Here is a 21,442-nt window from a genome sequence, read left to right on the forward strand (position 1 = left end):
GTGCTCTGTGAACGGCTGGATCACTTGGCGTTGCGTAGAGACGTCGCTTCATTGTGTGTCTTCTACCGCATTTATCACGGGGAGTGTTCCGAAGAGCTGTTTAACCTGATTCCTGCCGCCGAATTTCACCATCGCACGACACGCCACAAGTTAGGATATCATCCCCACCATCTGGATGTGTGGCGGTCCTCCACAGTGCGGTTTTCAAGAAGCTTTCTCCCTCGTTCTACAAAGCTGTGGAATGAGCTTCCTTGTGCGGTGCTTCGGGGACGATACGACATGGGTACCTTCAAAAAAAGCGCGTACACCTTCCTTAAAGGCCGGCAACGCTCTTGTGATTCCTCTGGTGTTGCAAGAGAATGTGCGGCGAAAGGAGGCGGTGATCACTTAACACCAGGTGACCCGTACGCTCGTTTGTCCTCCTATTCCATAAAAAAAAAAAAAAAAAAAAACCTGATACACTCGCTTTTTTCTTAGAAAGTTTCGCTAGGCTGATTATGTTGAAAATTTATTGATGTAGGCGTTACTTTGCGGAAATCCATAATTATTACAAATGATTTGAGTTTTCTTTAGTGTTCATTCCGCCAATATTTGTCATTAAACAATTCGACACGTGTTTCGCCTCTACACGAGGCATCCTCAGGACGTGTTGTCTCGCCAAAATCTGGCACGAGACTCAAAGAAAACTCAAATCTTCGTATTATGCCGCATAATGCGCTTTAGTGCTGTAATTGGAAAACTACACATGTCTCAGGATATATATAAGAATAAAACTTAAAAATTGTTATGTTATTAAAGTGATAACCCTCACATCTGGGATTAATGCCACAAATAAAATTTATAACAAAATTTTATGAACGATCCAGGGCTCGAACCCGCGACCTCTCCTTTTGTTTTCAGTTTTGTTTGTGTAATTAATCCCAAAAGTGAGGTTTATCACTTTAAAAACATAACAAATTGTGTAGATTAGCAAGAGCGACATCTCAAGTCCTAATATGCAAATTTTGGGGTTGAGCAGTTTATTAACTGTAGATGAAGCCACAACCTGAGAGGTGAACAAAGCGTACATTATTTGTGACGATACGTCACTCGAACGGTTGACTCAGTTGGAAAGAGCGCTCGCACGGAACGCGAGAGGTTGCGGGTTCTAGTCCCGGATCGTTCATAAAATTTTGTTGTCAGTTTTATCTGTATAATTAATCCCAGATGTGAGGGTTATCACTTTAATAACATAACAAATTTTTAAGTTTTATTCTTATATGTGTTATGTCAGTGCTGTTCAAGATTCTTTCAAAATTCTCATTGTGCTCATCAGCCTCAGACATTTGTAGTTTTCCAATTACAGCACTAAAGCTCATTATGCGGCATAAGCCGAATTCCACCTTCGCACGACACGCCACAAATTAGGATATCATCCCCACCATCTGGATGTGTGGCGGTCCTCCACAGTGCGGTTTTCAAGGAGCTTTCTTCCACGGACTACAAAGCTGTGGAATAAACTTCCCTTGTGCGGTGTTTCCGGGACGATACGACATGGGTACCTTCAAAAAAAGCGCGTACACCTTCCTTAAAGGCCGGCAACACTCCTGTGATTCCTCTGGTGTTGCAAGAGATGGTGGGCGGCGGTGATCACTTAACAACAGGTGACCCGTACGCTCGTTTGTCCTCCTATTCCATAAAAAAAAATCACCCTAGCGAAACTCTCTAAGAAAAAAGCGATTATATCAGATTGTATGAAACATGCAGACATTTATAGATTGACAGATGACGGATATAATTTTGTAATAAAAAACGGAGATAGTCTTAAGCAACTGTTCGCTTTCAAGCTTAGCTGGATTATACTTCGTCGCCATAATTTTGTAATTACTTTTTCAAACTTATGTCAAATGATTGCAGATTTCATACTAAACTAAATTTCAATTTTTACTTAGGCGACTGCCTACCGCCTCTTATTAAATAGTATTTACATCCTATTCGGGCATAATGTTCAACTTTGAATGTTCCAACTACAGCGACGCTTCGCACAATAGAGCACTCTCAAAAGTACTGCTTTGAGCTTTCGGATAGTGCGTGCAATAGATACCAACTCACTGGCTGAAAATTAACAAGTGTTTTCTGTTTAAGTTGGCATTCATTGAAATTTTATTTATATTATATCGACAGTAATATTGTTAAAAATGAATTTAAAGCTTTCGTTTCGTCGTAGTTTTTTAGAAATAATAAATCTTAATTCAGACTTTGTAAAAAAACAAATTATGGGTGATGATACAAACATTACATTTACCAAATATTTTTTCAGCACAGAATTTAGCGCACTATCCGGTTTTTTTGGACAATAAGGGACTAGACTAGCTGGACTTTCACCTTATGGTAATTGATACGCCCTGCCAACAATGCAGTGCCGCTCAGGATTCTTGTAAAACCTAAAAATTCCTAGCGGCACTACAATTGCGATCTTCAACTTGTTGTTAAGTCTCATTTGCCCAGTAATTTCACAAGCTACGGCACCCTTCAGACCGAAACACAATAATGTTATACATTACTGCCCCACGGCAGAAATAGGCGCCGTTGTGGTACCCATAATCTAGCCGGCGTCCTGTGCAAAGGAGCCTCCCACTGGTAAATTCACGTTTCAACTGAGTCGCATTATGCTCCGTTATTGGAAAACTACCATAATCATTTAACAATTTCACCCATAATTTTTACCTTATATGTAAATTCATTCAGTGTCTTTACTTTATTTTAAGACTTATATTATAATTTAAGGATCACATCACGAATAAAAAATGAAACAATTTGCCTGGAGGTGGTGTCCATACTGCGGAGATGTCTGGTGCAGGACGCTAGTGTCAAACAACTGTTATACAGCAGTAAGATTATTTTTTCACTTTATTTACTGTATATACTATTTCAATGGAAGGGAGGACAAACTTACGTACAGGTTATATGATGTTAAGTGATCACCACCGCCGATATTCATTTGCAACACCATAGAAATGACAAGGGTTTTGTTGGACATTAAGAAAAGTGTGCGCGATTTTTTTGTAGGTTCCCATATTGTATTATGCTGAAAACACCGCACAAGGAATTTAATAGTTTGGTTGTACCTGGAAGAAAGTTCCTTGAAAATCGGGCAGCAGACGAACGCCTGAAATCCGTAGGAGAACCAAAGTTACCGACATAGTCCAAATGATTGCGAAACTGAAGTGGCAGTGGTCAGGGCACATAGTTCGACGGACAGATGGCCTTTGGGGCAGTAAAGTCCTCGAATGGCAACCACGTACCGAAAGACTACGATCTGGCCAAGATCCCTGGAACATGTTGGATGAGGGCAGCGCCGGACCGTCGTGGAAATCTTTGGGGGAGGCCTTTGTCCAGCAGTGGATGTCCTCCGGCTGTTAATGATTATGAATATAATATTGATACACTTTTTACACTAATATTTTGCCCTAAGTTAAGCCTATATAGCCTGTGTTGTGGGTTACAAGACAATGATATATTTAATACAATATACTTACTTATACATACATAAATACATTTAAACATCCATGACTCGGAAACAAACATCCATATTCATCATATAAATGCTTGCTCCTACCGGGATGCGAACCCGGGACCTCTAGCTTTGTAGGTAGGATCGCTAACCACTCGGCTATACAGGTTATATGAATAAAATGTAAGTTTGCATATTCGATAATTAAATTTGCTGATTGTGATCTTGTATTTTGATGTAGTTAGTGTTTCCGCCAGTGAACAATAAATTAAACAGTGGTCAATATTTTCACCAGAAATGTATGACTGCTCGAAAGAGAAGCCGGCATTACAGGAGACGTTACTCGAATTGTTCTACGATCACCTGAGTAAGTATGTATCTGAAGATGCTGAGCCTATTCCGTTGTTGTGGGAGAACATTGTACAGACCAGCCTTATTGGTGCCACTCTCAATGTAAGTATTATTTTACTCAGGTATATTGCTATGGGGCAACGCTGCCGATATTAATACAATATTTGTGCTGCAGAAGAGGGCTATTCGCGCTATTTATAACCTAGGTCCTAAAGAATCATTGAGAGCAAAATCAAAGAAATTAACATCTTTACTGTTGCTTCTCAATATATTCTTGATAATGTAATGTATGTTCATAGTCATTTGTGTAAAGCAAGTGAATTTGCTAGAAACTGTCATAACCATAATGTTAACACCAGGAACAGACATAAACTTATGATGCCTACTACTCGGCTAAGTTGAGTTAGTAAGTCTTTTGTGGGGCGATGTATATGCTTTTACAACAAGATCCCAGAAAATGTTCAAACAAAAGTATAACGTTATTCAAAAGAATTGTTAAAAAACGTTTGTGTGGTAAAGGTTACTATAACATAAATGACTTTCTTAATGATACCTCAGATTGGGAATGGAGTGACCGCCCTCATGCTATTAAATAATAAGTTTAATTGTACAATATTACTTTGTAAACATATTTATTCAATGGAAAAAAAAAGCCCGTCTGAGGCATTCATTTTGGAATGGACCACCCAGTTTTTTTGACTTTCAATAAATGATGTCACATCATATTTTGAATAAAAATATTTGAATTTGAATTTGAACTAGAAATTTCTATGGTTATGGCCATATATTAAGAATTTAAATTGCATGATCGTGGGTGAACTGAACACACAAAATCAAAAGATTTTTTATTCAAGTAAGCAATAACTTTTAATAGTTAAAGATGTACATCTTACCATTTAACAGCACTTGGGAAAATTTTGGGTTTAATGGGAAATGGCAAGAAACACATCTTTTAATATTTTTTTATCATTTTACAATTATATTAAGATTGCATTAATAAAGTGATCATTAACTTCAAATATTGTTTAGTATCAATCACACAATTGTTTGTTCTAATGAGGAAATTAATTTAAGTCTTATATCAGCAGAGCTGGTGATGAAAAAAAGAAAATAAACAGCTTTCGCCCGTGATAATGTTGACTGTAAAGCTAACGAAACGCGTGGATAAAAAAATGTGCTTCTATATTAATACAATGTTACTTATACACAGGGCGTCCCATGGCAATGCCACACGAATGGGCTTAAATATTGTAAGCTTAACATTTTACTGAAGGAAGACTTTATATTAATTTAAAAAACAATCTAATTCATAGATTTTTAAGTATTTGCCTGACAGAACCGGGAATTGAACATGATAATGTCAGTTGTATAGTATCCTTACGGCAATATAAAACGTATTTTTCTTTCAGGAGCCAATTGGTTATTTGTTGTACGGCATCGCTCAACACCTGCAGCCATCCGAGAACGAGTCTGACGATATCCTCTCCAGCCAGCTCGACAACTCCACTGGTTATCTTAAGACTAAGCTCAACTGTATCTTGGATAGATTTTGCGACTGTGAGACGTTGTTGAATATTGATGGGGTTAGTAGTTCGGTATTGTTGTAGTTTAAAATATATATATAAACGTATAATGATTTTATTTATATAAATACTAGCTGACCCAGCAAACGTTGTATTGCCGATATTAAAATCGCGAAAGAAAAGTAACTGTTGATCGTAGATGGGTGAAAATTTGGAGTTGTATGTATTTTTTAATGCTGACTCATGATAAAATTTAAATAAAAATTAAAAAAAAAAATAAAAATAAAATTGTGTGGACCACTCTTAACATTTAGGGGGATGAAAAATAGATGTTGTCCGATTCTCAGACCTACCGAATATGCACTCAAAATTTCGTGAGAATCGGTCAAGCCGTTTCGGAGGAGTTCAAAGTTTAACACCATGACACGAGAATTTTATATATTAGATATCTTTAATCGGGAGGTTATATTAAAATTCAAATATTTTTCTTCAAACTACGATTTAAAATCACTTATTGAATGTCAAACACTACCACCACCCATTCGAAAATCTATGCCTCGGACATGTTTCGGGCTTATTAATTAGCCTGAGGGCGATCGCTCCATTCCCAATCTGTAATAGTTATTTATGCAACTGTTGTGTAATAAGGGGTATTAAAACACGAATGTGGATTTATCACACGAGGCGAAGCCGAGTGTAATAATAGTATCACATGAGTGTTTTAATACCTAATTATTAACAGTTGCATACAAGACTTTATCTACACCCAGAATATGAATCCTCTAAAAGATTCTGAAACTGTTAACATTTAAACAGCCAGTCCTAGTAGTAACCATCCATTACTGATTATATACAAATAATCTAAGTATTAATGAAAGAATTATTTATTTTAGTAGTAATTTACATTTTGTATAGTGCAATAATTAAAATTCACTTGAATATATAAATAAATAATTGAATAATTGAAATTCAGTACAACATTACAACACTCGTTTGGATCATGTAATGGTTATTAGAACATTGGGTGTTTTAATAACTGGCTAACTGTTTCAGAATCTTTAATAGAGGATTTAAAGCATGGGTGTAGATAAAAATAATTAAAAAATCCCACTGTGTTATAGTGATAATTTACGGCGATGATGAAAACTATTTGCTTTTTTAATGATGCACTGGAGACAGCCCTAGTGGCAACAGCGACACCGATATGAGGTGCCGCTTCTTTGTATTACGAGAATTACCGATGAGTTTCTTGAGGCGTTCGCAAAATAAATTTTTGTCGTTTTGTACTGAAGCATTGAAAATCGGTTGAGTTTGTTTCGCCTATAATTTTTTTAAATAAAATAAAACGACTAATCATGCTTTACTATAAAAATAATTCCACCTTCACACGACACGCCACAAATAAGGATATCATCCTCACCATCTGGATGTGTGGCGGTCCTCCACAGTGCGGTTTTCAAGGAGCTTTCTTCCACGTACTACAAAGCCGTGGAATGAGCTTCCTTGTGCGGTGTTTCTGGGACGATACGACATGGGTACCTTCAAAAAAAGCGCGTACACCTTCCTTAAAGGCCGGCAACGCTCCTGTGATTCCTCTGGTGTTGCAAGAGAATGTGGGCGGCGGTGATCACTTAACACCAGGTGACCCGTACGCTCGTTTGTCCTCCTATTCCAAAATAAAAAGTATTTGAACAGAAATCACTATACTACAGATTTTAACAATTATAACGTTTATCATTCAAATAGAGAGAGTACTCTTGTAATTATATAAAAACACTTTAACTGCAGAATAATTAATTTTATATATATATATATATATATATATATACCCTTCGCCACCTCTCTCCTGTCCATTGCTCGCCTCATACTTCACATCGCTACACTAGCGCCACCTCAGATACCATATTTGAACTTTATATGAAACTTTTGACAAATCACTGTTTAGCTATTTAATATTAGCTTCAAGCGGCGAAGATTAGACGGTTACGGGTAACAGTTATGAAGTCATTGGAAGCCTAAGCCAGTGGGAGACTCCTCTGCACAGGATGCCGGCTAGATTATGGGTACCACAACGGCGCCTATTTCTGCCGTGAAGCAGTAATGTGTAAACATTACTGTGTTTCGGTCTGAAGGGCGCCGTAGCTAGTGAAATTACTGGGCAAACGAGACTTAACATCTTATGTCTCAAGGTGACGAGCGCAATTGTAGTGCTGCTCAAAATTTTTGGGCTTTTCAAGAATCCTGAGCGGCACTGCATTGTAATGGGCAGGGCGTATCAATTACCATCATCTGAACGTCCTGCTCGTCTCGTCCCGTATTTTCATAAAAAATAAAAGATACCCGAGGCTCACTTCACGTGACTCGTTACAAATTGTAATTAAAACTTCCTCTTACTAGTAGTTGACTGTTGGTAATATTACTAAATTTATTCCAGATAGACGGCTTATCAGACATAACACCGGAATCCAAAGCGAAGTGTATCAAAGTTCAGCAGGCGTTGCAGTGCTACGAGAGTTTGATCGCTCACAGGGTAATGCAGTGGACCCCGCACACAGCGTTCGCTAATTCCGTGTATAAACTGTACAAGGCTTACACACAGCTGTTGGATAACTCTAAGGTATCAACAAAATCTTTAGTAATTATAAAAGCAGAATAAATGCCGTAGAATTAAAAGCATTTTATTGTTTGTGTGGAGGGGGCAAACGGGCAATCGGGTCACGTGATGGAATGTTGTGAAGCAACTGCCCGTGGACATCAGCAACACCAGGGGTCAAGAAATGCGTTGCCAGCTATTAAGTTGAGAGTATATTCTAATTTTGAGGTAAATTAAGTTTGTCAATAAAATGTAAACGATGCGGGACTCGAACCCGCGACCTCTCGGGTTCAGTCCGAGCGCTCGTCACTGAGCCAACCGTGTGAGTGACGTATCGATCATAAATCTTGATATGTCTTGTTTAACTTCAATTTATATCCTAGAAGCATGTAAATTTGTTAAAAACATTCGGACTTATACTCAACACTACCAAATAACAAGCGAAATAATAGAAATTTAAACAAATTAAAAATTCCCCAAACAAGTATGTCATTAGTGTCATCGAGCCCTCACCACATGGCAATAAAAATTTATAATCACATCCCAAACGATATTAAAAATAAAGAGAAGCCTTCCCTATTTAAAAGACATCTTAAAAATTTCTTAGTTTCAAAATGCTTCTACGATTTACCTGAATTTTTTAATTACACTAAGTGTGAGAATTAGTTATAATATGGTCTGTATTTTTAATATCATAAGAATGTATAAAATGTATAAGACTTATTTATTTTATGTATAACATTGCTGTGCCCTTGCAGGGCGTCAGATATTATTGTCTACCCATTAATGTAACACCCTATTACTATTGTAAAATGTGACTTGCAATAAAATATTTGATTTGATTTGATTTGAACTCTCAGGATGTGTATATGAGTAGATCTGCATCTACACATATCTACAACCTATAATATATAAATATTTTTCACCGGTTGACTTTTCGATCGTTTCGACATTTACAATGGGTTGTCTCTCGTACCATACTTCTAATATTTTCATTCTCATCAATTTGTTATTTGTTTGTGTGAAAATGTTATTGTAATTGTAATTTTTACAGTCTATAACGACCAAAGCCAATAGGAGATTAGTAACAGTGTGCTATGGCTTAATTCTGCTTGCTAGTGCTATATTTCAATTTTTTTACCAATAAATACAATATGAAAGTCTGCAGAGAACTTATAAATCACTTACAGGCCTCCCCGAAAGCAGGCAAAAAAGTCAACAAATCTTTGAACGAAACTCGCGAGACAGTGAAATCTCAGAGAAGCCAGAAATCACAGAAGGAGAAAGGAAAGCCTAATAAATTATCAAACCTGCTGAAAGACCGGGCCGCGCCTTTCAAACCGTTGCCGTGCTTGTGGGATATGAGGTTTTGTTTACGGCTGATGGAATTATTGTACAGGTAAATGTTTTAGTAGACTAAAATGCGGGTAGTTTTAGAATAGGTGACGGGAGAACGTTTGAACGAGCAGAAATACTGGAAGTATTAAACGATAAAATCTATCTAGGATTAATTGTGTACATGCCTATGTTTTAATTGTTCTGAGGTGAATGAATATATTGCTTTACTTAGTATGATTTCCCAAAATCATTTTTTAGTTTCCAGACTAAGACAGATTCACATTGATTTGAGAAAATATTATCTGTAATTTAAAAAAATGTTGACACAAAAAGCCGGCTAGATTATGGGTACCACAACGGCGCGTATTTCTGCCGTGAAGCAGTTATGTGTAAATATTGCTGTTTTTCGTTCTGAAGGGCGCCGTAGCTAGTGAAATTACTTTTTTTTATATTTGAAATTTCTTTATTATCATAATTATTACAGTTGTATGTTTCCAGTGTACATTAAAACCTAGAAACACAAGTAATAACAGTAATAACACGTTTTTTTAACAGATATTACAAAAACTATTTACAGGAATTTAAAATTACAAATACTTAATTTATATATATTTAATTATTATAAATAACAAACAGGTAAATTATATTATTATATGTATGCTTCAGTACCTAAGCAGCATTACATTTTCTTCAATATAGGAAATTACTGGGCAAATGAGACTTAATATCTTATGTCTCAAGGTGACGAGCGCAATTGTCGTGCCGCTCAGAAATTTTAAGTTTTTTAAGAATCCTGAGCGGCACTGCATTGTATTGGGAACGTCCTACTCGTCTCGTCCCGTATTTTCATAAAAAAAAAAAAACACTTCTATTCTTCCTATTGTCGCTTCTGTGGAAGGGGCGACACAACTCAGCCAGTGGCACGTTTGATTCGACTACCAAGCTTCACCTCAACAATTATTTTGCTATAGAACTGTCAATCAAAACGTCAAATATGTCATACAACTGAGGAATATGTATTAACAAAATTCTCTTTTAATAAAATTATGAATAACTATACTGTTTCATAGCAAATTTCATAATGTATGTAATTAGTATTTGGATTAACTCCGTGTTGGTACAATGGGTTTCGTTTGAAGACAGTAGACCTTAGATATACCTAATCAAGGTTGGGCCACCCCTGATACCTTATTTCTTTAAACGAGCAATTCTTGTATATATATTCTGAATCTCGGAATCGGCTCCAAAAATTTTAATGAATTTTTTTAGTTTCGGTGGCGATAAATCGATCTAGCTAGGTTTCAATTTTAAAAAATATAGTTTTATCAGTGTTTTAATGAGAAACAGCTACAATAACATTAGAATACAGAGGTAAATTTCGCCACTATCTATTTACAAGACTATAATAGCTCAGATGGGCCATTGCGTGATCCGGAAAGCAGAAGACCCCAGTTCGAACCCCGATGTCCTATTAGTTTTGTTTTTGTTCAAGTTTTGTGCATTCTTAAAAAACCGAGCGAGGCTCATCAATTTATGCCAGAAGCGATGAAATAAATTATTAAGATTTATGAATATTTTAGTGAGGAAGTGACGTGGTCCTCGTTGGAACAACGCAACCAGATTCGCGGCCGGAGAGACTTCCACACGTTCGCGCTGCGGTGCGTGCAGGCGGGACTCACTGACAAGTTGGATAAAGAAGTCGTGTCGACCACCGTGTATCGTATGGCGGCTCTCTTGTATACCAGATGTGTGTGCAGGTATGCTTTTCGAAACGTTTTCGTTAGTGTTGTAATATCAATAATTTCGATATATATATTTTATTTATAAAAATTGCGCCTATTGTTCAAAAAAACAAAATAATAAGGAGAGAATTATATTAAAGTGAAACTTTTATTACAACGCCTCAAATTATTTCGCCAATCTATCGCATGTCGCGTTACAATCCACCGCGGTACTACGCGGTAGGGGTGAAGTTGTATTATTAAATTCAACTACTGTTTTCAATTCAGTTTGGCAGCGGTCTAAGGCGCCAGATTTAAGCTCTGGTTCCCGAGGGGAGAGTAGGTACCCCACACCCGTGGCCAATATTTTTTAATACTAATGCATTTGTTTTTTTTTTCTTTCGGTTGTTACTGATGATGATGAAACAAAGTTTCACTTGCATCATGGTGTCATAAAACCACAAAACAGCTATTTTTATTTATAAGAACTTCAATTAAACAACAGATGAGGTCTTGAAGGGCTTATTTCAATGGTTCTTGCACGTTACCTGAGTTCGTAAGTATTATATCTATAGGACTATAGGAGCCGTGTCGGGCCGTGTAACAATTAAATGAAAGAGGCTGGCTGTAAGAATGACATTTGTTACATTACTTATTTATAGTGCCTAGTGATACATTAATTTAATGTATCCCAAAAGATGGGGATATAAAGATAGGCAGGCAATTAAAACCATGATGAGATGACATAAATGCTGTATGTGGGAAGCTCTGTTCAAGGACTGCGAGAGATAGAAGAGCATGGAGGGAATAGCAGGAGGCCAATGCCAAAAAGCAAAGAGATGAAGCCGGTGTAGTCTATAAAATAGAAATAAGATAAGAATCAAATGTGAATTAAAACTGAGTATTAAAACTGATTTATATTATTTATGTTTATACATAAACTCAAAAGCTTTTACCAGAAGAGTGGTATATTATCACTGATTTAAATAGGCTGATTTTTACTAAAAATTGTGTTCCATAAATTGAAATAAGTCCTTCAAAAATACTTTGTAATATACCCAATGTTGGTTTGCAAGTATTTTGCTATCGAAAAGAGCCCGGTGTTTTATTTTATTTCTTATACTATCAAAGTTAACCTGAACCTAAGTGCAAGTGACTTAATTGATAAGGAGAATTAAATTATTAAAACTTTCGTCATTATTAATATATTTTTAATACGGCTTTACTCACGTTTTATCGGTGTGGGTACCGACTAGTTTCGGATCATTCGGAGATCCTTCATCAGGGTGAGTGTGGTGGATTCGCGATAACGTCCCACCTCTTACTGCGGACTTTTGCTCATAGTGCGCAGCTGGACCGGGCGGGGGGCGCGGAGTGCGACGGATTTAAATGAATTGATAAGAAGAAGTCAGAAGGAGCTGCTGTAAATATTGGAATTTGAAGTATAAAAATGAAAATTGCTTGCAGGTTTCGAGAGATGTGCGAGTTTGACGATGCCACTGCGCTGGCCTGCGTGGAAGTTTTCAAGGCGTGTGTCACACTGTTGCTATGCGACCAGTACGCGTTGAAAGTCGACAGTGTTTTGGCTGGAATTAGTGAGTTTCTTTCATCGAAAAAATATGTTTACAAAGTAATATTCTACAATTAAACTTATTATTTAATAGCCTGAGAGCGGTCGCTCCATTCCCAATATAAGCATGCTTTATAAAATTATCGGTGTTCCAACTCCTCATGGATTCCAGACTGTAAATAGTTTACTAATCAATTTATCAATTTTTCAAGTCGCTTTTTAAACAACCAGTTAAACACCTTAGCCTAATGAGCTGACGGGAGTTACCCGTTACAATGAACGTGAAACGTTAGTTATTATTATATCAATGGTTTGTTTGTTCCCAATTTTTGAAAAAAAATATTGTAACCACACAGTTAGACAAAAGCGTTCACGGTGTAAAATAAGTATAATAAGCGAAAAAAATAAGGAAACCGTTATAATGAACAGGACGGAAATGAATTGAGAACCTCTACCTTTTTAAGTCGGTTATAAATATTATACAATGTTGCAGCCGGCAACACGGACGCAAGTCCATCGGCAAACATGTCGCAGATACTGTCCCACGTGAGCACGGCGCTCGCCGTCGTCGACACAGAATGCGACGCGGAGCGTGACGTCACGGCTCGCAAGCACGCCGCCGCGCTCGCACAAACTGCCGCCATCTTGCTGGAGACTCCGGTCGACGCGTGCGCTGTCTACAATAATGTAAGTATAGGTGCTGTAAATTACCTCTTGCAAATAATGATAGAAAGAACCACTTTTTACCAGTGGAAGCCTACTTTGCACAGGATGCCGGCTAGATTATGGGTACCACGACGGCGCCTATTTCTGCCGTGAAGCAGTAATGTGTAAGCATTACTGTGTTTCGGTCTGAAGGGCGCCGTAGCTAGTGAAATTACTGGGCAAATGAGACTTAACATCTTATGTCTCAAGGTGACGAGCGCAATTATTGTAGTGCCGCTCAGAAATTTGTGTATGTAATGGGCAAGGCGTATCAGTTACCATCAATTGAACGTGCTACTCGTCTCGTCCCTTATTTTCATAAAAAAAAATTAGAAGGAAAAATAATTTATACACTTAGGTCAAAATGTATGTGAAGTGATACACCTAAATTACTCGAAACGTTTTGACTTACTTGTGTAAGTTAAAAAAAAAGAAAAAGAAGTGATTAACGATAAAAAACTCAACAGAATTAATAAATAAAATTTTGTATTGATTATGTAGTAGGTATATGTTTTTTGTTAAACATAATTCTTTATTAGCATCCCTGATGTTATAAAATCAAGTCTTTCTTCACATCTTCTCTTATTATAGAAGTAACTTATATTTAAGTAAATAAAAAATAGGTTAACTTTTCGTAATTAATCACAATTATTGCGATCATTATCAGTCACTCAGTGCGAGTTGCATGGCACGGACGTTCATAATGCCATTTACACCGTTTGGTCCAATGTATAGGATATGGCGGGCCAAGTAATAATCAATGAGTACCTAACGTTTATTCAAAACAAACTAGACCTGCTAGACGAGTTGAGCATCGTGCAAATTTGTGCTACAAACTTTACGGATACGGAAGTTGAAACTGGGAAGAGTATTTTGTATCAGTCGTGTGGTGACAAAGTAAGAATTGTACATAGAAAAGGTGACGACAAGAAGAAACGGAACATAAGAGACACTATTAAGTTATTGAAGGAAGTGGACCCTGATGTGCAACCGACTTTTGTGGCTAGAGACTTGAACCGATTACCACCGGTTTCATTTGACTACGTCGATATAACTCGACTTTTAAAAGATATGACGATTATGAAGACAGAATTGTCCGAGTTTCAAACGAGAATGAGTGCGGAACTCGTCGAATTGCGCAACTCCTTTGAGAAACAATTATCTAAGAGAACCGAGGAAAACAAACATACAACACCCGTACACCCAAAATCGCTACCGCGTGTCCCTGTACCAAATACAAACGTAGTGTGTCCGAGTCCGTCGTTGCCAGCTGAGACGGTATTTACGCCAACTTACAGAGATATTGTACACAAGCCGGCCCGTACACGGGCGAAAGTCACCCGTATACAAAATACGCCGCCGGGTGATAATGGTGTGCATGTTCAGAGTGTTTTAAAGGTGAAATCGAGTGACGATGACGAGTTTACCCTAGTAAGGAATAAAAAACGCAAATATTTTAATAATTTGCGAGGAACACTAGAAACAACGGGCAAGATTCGCGTAGTTGAATCACAATGTTGTATTTACGTCTCTAGAGTTATGAAGTCCGTCTCGGTAGCTGATATTATTGACCATATTAGAGAGAGAGGCGAACAATGCAGTGAAATTGAGATGCTCAAACACTTAAAGGAAACATCTTTCAACTCATTTAATATAACAATACCGACGAGTAAAATAAACACGTTTCTGGATACTAACTTTTGGCCCGCTGGACTAGCATACCGTCGGTACCGACAACGTAGAAATCCCGCAATCTATATACAACCTCATAATGAACAGAGCTAAAAAATTAAGTAAAATGGTCACGTTCAATTGCAGGATTGTAAAAAGATCTATCGAGCAAGTAAGATCATTGTGTCGTTTCGCCGATATTTTGGCATTACAAGAGACATGGCTTTTACCCCATGATCTTGGCTTTGCCAATGAAATAAATGGTGAGTTCGCGTGCTTTGCTCAATCCTCGGTGGATACGTCTTCTGGAGTTCTAAAGGGGCGTCCATATGGAGGCTTGGCTATTCTCTGGAGAAAATCGATGTTTTCGAATGTGACTATAATAGACTGCGCGAGCGATAGATTGGCTGCTATTAAAGTAAATTTAGATTGCCGTCAAGTTTTGATTATGTGCGTTTACATACCAACTGACTCTGAAGAAAACCTGGTCGCGTTCACGGATTGCCTGGCCAGTATGGCTGCGTTAATTGACGACAATAACGCTGAGGCCGTGTACGTGCTCGGAGATTTCAACGCTCATCCGGGAGCTAGATTTGGTAATGAACTCAAGTCATTTTGTTCGGAACATTCCTTATTATGTGTGGATAAAGAATTGATGCCTGCTGATACACATACATATCTAAGTGACGCGCATGGCACCAAAAGATGGCTTGACCATTGTGTGGTAACGAGTGCTGCACGCGACACTGTTAGATCTGTGCACGTGGAATACAGTGTTTATTGGTCGGATCATCTGCCGATGGTTATCACTTGTGAATTGGATACGGTAATTAGAAAAGTTTGTTTAAGCAATGTGGACTCCTTACAAGGAATTAAGTGGGGTCATAGATAGGAGGATCAAATCGACGCATATAAAACGTTCTGCTGTGGTAAGTTAAGTTCCTTAAGTTTGTGTATTTCTAGTCATTGTAATAATTGTTTAAGTTTTAATAATTGTAATGAACATTTATATTTAATTGATGATTTTTATGACGAACTTGTAAATATTCTACAGACTGGTGCTAGAAATAGCGCAGCCGCTTTGAATGGTGCACTGAGGAAGCCAAAGAAAATTTTTGGTTGGAACTACCACGTAAGGGATTTTCATCAAAAGGCAAAAATGTATTACGAGTGGTGGTGTTGCTGTGGTCGGCCTAGTACTGGTGATTTGTACGACAACATGATTGCAAGCCGTAAGGCTTTTAAAAATAAACTGTAGTGGTGTCAGAATAATGAGGACAAAATAAAATTGGATGTTTTAGCAGTACACAGATCCGACAATAATTTTATTAAATTTTGGCGTACCACGACCTCTTTAAAGTATAAAACGAGTGTTCCGGTGACCGTGGAAGGCGTCAGCGACAGAGAAAAGATTGCCGACTTATTTTCACACCACTTTCGGGTCAATCCGTTGCCAGCACGTGCTACATGTATGCTTAATTTAACAAAGACAGATGTAACTGACAATGTAAATCTTACTGCTGATGACGTGGCTACAGTAGTACTTAAAATGAAAAGGGGTAAATCTCCAGGAATAGACGGTTTAAGTTTAGAACATGTTTTGTATGCGGGGGAGGCAATATATGAGACTTTAGCCACCTTATACAATGCCTGCATAAATTTTGGCTACCTGCCAAAACAACTTATGAAAACTGTGGTGGTTCCAATACCAAAGAATAAAACCGGTGACCTTTCCAGTCTTAAGAACTATAGACCGATCTCGTTAGGCACAGTATTAGGTAAGATACTGGAAAGGTTGATACATCCAAGTGTAAATGAAAATATTAAGTTGAATGACGCACAGTTTGGTTTCTGTCCAGGGCTTTCGACAGATTCTGCGATTTTTAGTTTAAAGGCAACCGTAAAGCACTACGTCAGCAGAGGTACGTCGGTCTACGCCTGTTTTCTGGACTTAAGTCGTGCTTTTGACCTTGTAAATTATAATTTACTTTGGGAGAAACTGGACGCCACTAATGTGCCTAAAAAAACGGTGAATCTGTTGAGGTATTGGTACGGAAACCAAACTAACAGTGTAAGATGGGGCGACGCGACATCTAGTGAGTACATGCTAGAATGCGGTGTTCGTCAGGGTGGATTGACCTCTCCGGACCACTTTAGCCTGTACGTGAACGACCTCATTGCGGAGCTGAGGAGCACCAAGGTCGGTTGTCACATAGGGTCCAAATGCATGAATAATTTCAGCTATGCAGGTGACATGGTGCTTCTCAGCCCCTCAATCAGGAGGCTTCGTAAACTTGTAGCAACATGTGAGCGTTACGCCACAGAACATGGCCTTAAGTATAATGTTAAGAAAACAGTTACGATGGTGTTCCGTTCGGGCAGTGGTCCGGAGACGATTCCAGCGGTATTTCTCGACGGAGATGTACTAGAAAGGGTTAATCGGTTCAGATACCTCGGACATATAGTAACGGAGGATCTCGTTGACGATGAAGATATAGAGAGGGAACGTCGTGCTCTGGCCGTTAGATGCAACATGCTCGCACGTCGCTTCGCAAAGTGCAGTGACGAAGTAAAGGTGACATTGTTTAGAGCATATTGTTTATGTTTCTATACATGTCAACTTTGGGTCAAGTTCACCAGGCGTGCTATCAACAATATCAGGGTGCAATATAATGACGCGTCCTGATGAAGTTGCCACGGTACTGCAGCGCGTCGGACATGTTCGCTAAGGCCGGAGTACCAGACTTCTTCGCGATCATAAGATCATGAACAGCATCTTTTTGGAGTCGTCTCCGTACTTCTAGTAACGAGATTCTCAGTACATTGGCGGAGGATTTGAACTGTTGCATTTTCAGGCACTGGCACTCAGTGCACCGGGAGGCGAACAAAAAATAGCCCTGATACGACAGGTACCAAACAGGTACGACCAATTTGCATTTAGAGTGACGACAAAATTTTAATTATGATAAGCTTATTACCATCGGCAATTTTTAATTATTAATTTTTATTTTTATTTATTTTTTTAAGTAGCATACGTTGTATTGGGTATATACCTTTTAATAAAGACTATTATTATTATTATTATTATTCACACATCCCAAGAAAATTTATCTTTCCGCCATTTTGTGTACGTTTAATCGACTTTAATTGAACCGACTGTTGAGTTGGCAATTTTTTATTGAGAATTTATTCTTGGACAACTGACATCATACCTTTTGAACACGCTGTTCAAAAGTATTATCTAACGTTATTAATTTATATTTCAAATAATTGTTATATAATATATAGTGTTAATTTCACTTACAAACTTCACCTACTAAATAGTTTCAAAATATTTTGATTTTGTGGTCATTTGCTTGAGTAAAACAAAATATAGGCTTATACTTTTCTTTTTTTGAGAAATGTCAAAGTTTTACACGAAAAATTTTACTTTATACTGCCTATAATTTTTAAGCTTTTATGTTAATGTACAAGTAGTAGTACTATTATTTGAATCACGTCCGAAAAAATATCAATCAAAATTGGATATTATCTAAATAATCCCTAAGTATAGAAACTTCATCCAAACAAGTGTTGTAATGAAATTAAATACAACATTACATCATCCGTTTGGATTATGTAATGGTTACTTGGACTGGCTTTTTTAATGTTAGTAGTAAGCTAACTGTTTCAGAATCTTTTATAGAGGATTCATATTATGGGTGTAGATAAAGACTTGTCTGCAACTGTTGATAATTAGGTATTAAAACACTCATGTGATTGTGGGTGGTATATGTCCCTCTTAACATTATCTGTGTTTCCCCGTACAGACTGTGGTAAAGTTAGAAGACTACATACGAAGCAACAAACAGGATTGCCTGCTGTTATTGCAGCCCTTGTTTACTGCGTACCACAGGGAGCAACGTGAAGCGGCGACCCTTGACGCAGTCCTCGACAAACTTACCACTGCGCTGGGGAGAATCGACGTAAGTTTATTACCTGCTAGGGTTGAACCTTTACAAGCTTAATTGTGGTATTATCTTATAACATTGCGAACTAGTAACAAAAATATCTGTTGATCGTATTCTTTTCATCAAAATCGGTCTAGAAGATTATAATATGCATAATTCCAACTAGTTTTCAACTACATAGGGAATATCACTGAATTCATTATTTGAATGATATTCACTATTTTTGACCATGTCTATCAATTCAATTACGTAAACGTCTTATTTAAATTATTTTAAGGCATTTGTATCTGATCACGTGACTTGTAGCTCTGCAATTTTTTTTAAGAGTATACAGGAAAATCTATTTTTTTGTATAAAATAATTTTATTTAATATCTGAATAGAAGTATTAGGTCTGTAACATATTAAGTTATAATATACAGGACCGCAGGCGGTAAATAATGTTATACAAGTTTTGCTTTTATAAAACAAAAAAGAATTCGCAATTATAGAGAAGGGAAAACTTAGAAATTTTTGCATTAAAATTTGTCATTTCACAATGTTTCAAAACAATTCAATTATTAATTTCAATTTATTTTGAAGAATATATTAAACAAACAAAGTATACACTATTTCAACAATGCACATTGAACTTTTCATTAAATCCATTCAATTTTACTTCTAAGATATATACAGCACTAATTTTGCACAATACGTCAGATGTATAGCTACAGATATACTGCTATTTAAGCATTTCGGTGACCTGTCACCCATCCAAAAAGTGTCTAACTCTAAATATCTATATTTATTTTTTATTTATCGCGTGCGCCAATCATGAGCATGTGGGTGAAGTGAAACCATAACATTTTACCCTTCCAAAAAGTGCCCAAAGCGGTTAAAAAGTTTTCACATCAACAAGATATGGTGACATCACAGAGCTACTAACGCTTAGTCTGTGAGGTCAATTGAAGACTTCTATTGAAAATATTTGATGCTATATTAAAACTACGTCTGTCACACTATTGTGGCTCAACACACGTTTTTGTATTGTAAAGGCCGGACCGCATTAGAGCGGCGCTCCGCGTTACTTCACGTCGCTAGACGGTACCTATCGCATTACAAATGCAGTAAGCGACGTCACATCGATACCAGTTTAGCTGAATATCAAGGTCACGCGTATCAAGAAGGCGAATATGATTATAAACTTAACAAATTAACAGTATGGCATAATGAAGCGATGCGCCGCTTGCTGTGTCAAAACATTCTCTCGAAGGTACTATACCGCGACGCGCAATGCAGCAACGCTCTTGCGACATTCTCCATACAAAATGATTAAAATAATATTTTGACGCTTAGCGCCGCGGTAATGCGTTCCGGCCTTAATAAAAATATTTAACAAATGAATATTTTACAAGGAGGAAGAGTCATCGTCTCGTGACGCTTAGCGCCGCGGTAATGCGTTCCGGCCTTTATAAAAATATTTAACAAATAAATATTTTACAAGGAGGAAGAGTCATCGTCTCGTGAAGATAGCACCGACTACCCATGGATCGACTGCCGCACGGGCCATGCTGTGCTGAACGCCGTGTGTCTCCATCTCAACGTCCGCTTCAAGTGTACCGAACATCTGCTGAACAGAGCTAAGGATCTTGGTGTGGCGATGGCCTTTGCAACACACATACATAGGCAGAGAATCGATAAAGGTATTTTTTTATGAAATAGAAACTCGCTTGAACAAGTTTCAATTAAGACAATAATTTTACTATCTTTCTCTCAGTTTCATTTCAAGCAGGTTGTATAAGAAATTAAGTTTGCCTATCTTTATATTTATTATATATATAATCTGTATGTGTGTTGTCAATGAACTGCAAAACGGCTGGACCGATTCTAATGAAATTTTCTGTGTGTGTTCAAGTGGGTTCGAGGATGGCTTAGTATCACAATTGAACTACCTCCTAAATGGCTGGACCGATTTTGATGTTTTTTTCAGAGTGTTCCATTGAATTTGAGATTGGTTTAGATTCTCAATACAGTCGACACAATTCTCCTACGTATGTTAGTGATCTCCTAACGTCTGGAATGATTTTCAAATTCAAATTTTCAAAAACACGTGTGTACAGGACAACGTCTGTCGGGTCCGCTAGTGTTATATAAAAACTGTTGGCCAAAAATTTTGTGTATAATATTATCTAGCTTAGATGTATTGTAATGTGCTGTAGATTTTGAGAAATGCAATATAAAATAATGATATATTAAACTTATTACCCTCAATGTCCACATCTCCAAGAGACGAAATCAAAGGGTCTATTGCATCTAGATATGTTTGAAGCGTTTAAGAAAATTTATTGAATTAGGCGTTACTTTGCGGAAATCCATAATTATAGAAATGATGTAAGTTTTCTTTAGTGTTAATTTAAAAACTTTCTTTAGTGCCAGATTTTGGCGAGACAACACGTCCTGAGGATGCCTTGTGTAAAGGCGAAACACGTGTCGAATTGTTTTAAAAACAAATATTGGCGGAATTAACACTAAAGAAAACTTTAATTATT

General features: G+C 37.3%; 1 protein-coding gene across 2 annotated transcripts in view; it reads left to right on the forward strand.

The window, feature by feature from the left end:
• The window catches only part of LOC126969409 (Fanconi anemia group I protein homolog), a 45,790-nt gene that overhangs the window by 15,064 nt on the left and 9,284 nt on the right, over positions 1-21,442 (forward strand). Inside the window, exons 12-21 of one of the 2 annotated variants that reach the window (XM_050814808.1) lie at positions 2,767-2,870; positions 3,789-3,946; positions 5,254-5,427; positions 7,802-7,984; positions 9,151-9,359; positions 10,879-11,055; positions 12,487-12,614; positions 13,083-13,276; positions 18,775-18,930; positions 20,398-20,596. In XM_050814808.1, the coding sequence (XP_050670765.1) occupies positions 2,767-2,870; positions 3,789-3,946; positions 5,254-5,427; positions 7,802-7,984; positions 9,151-9,359; positions 10,879-11,055; positions 12,487-12,614; positions 13,083-13,276; positions 18,775-18,930; positions 20,398-20,596 (1,682 nt within the window). Of the gene's footprint in view, positions 1-2,766; positions 2,871-3,788; positions 3,947-4,878; positions 5,428-7,801; positions 7,985-9,150; positions 9,360-10,878; positions 11,056-12,486; positions 12,615-13,082; positions 13,277-18,774; positions 18,931-20,397; positions 20,597-21,442 lie in introns of those variants that run through there. The other variant, XM_050814809.1, reaches the window with a different exon arrangement.

The sequence above is a fragment of the Leptidea sinapis genome, chromosome 18 (assembly GCF_905404315.1).
Source record: "Leptidea sinapis chromosome 18, ilLepSina1.1, whole genome shotgun sequence".
Lineage (NCBI taxonomy): Eukaryota > Metazoa > Arthropoda > Insecta > Lepidoptera > Pieridae > Leptidea > Leptidea sinapis.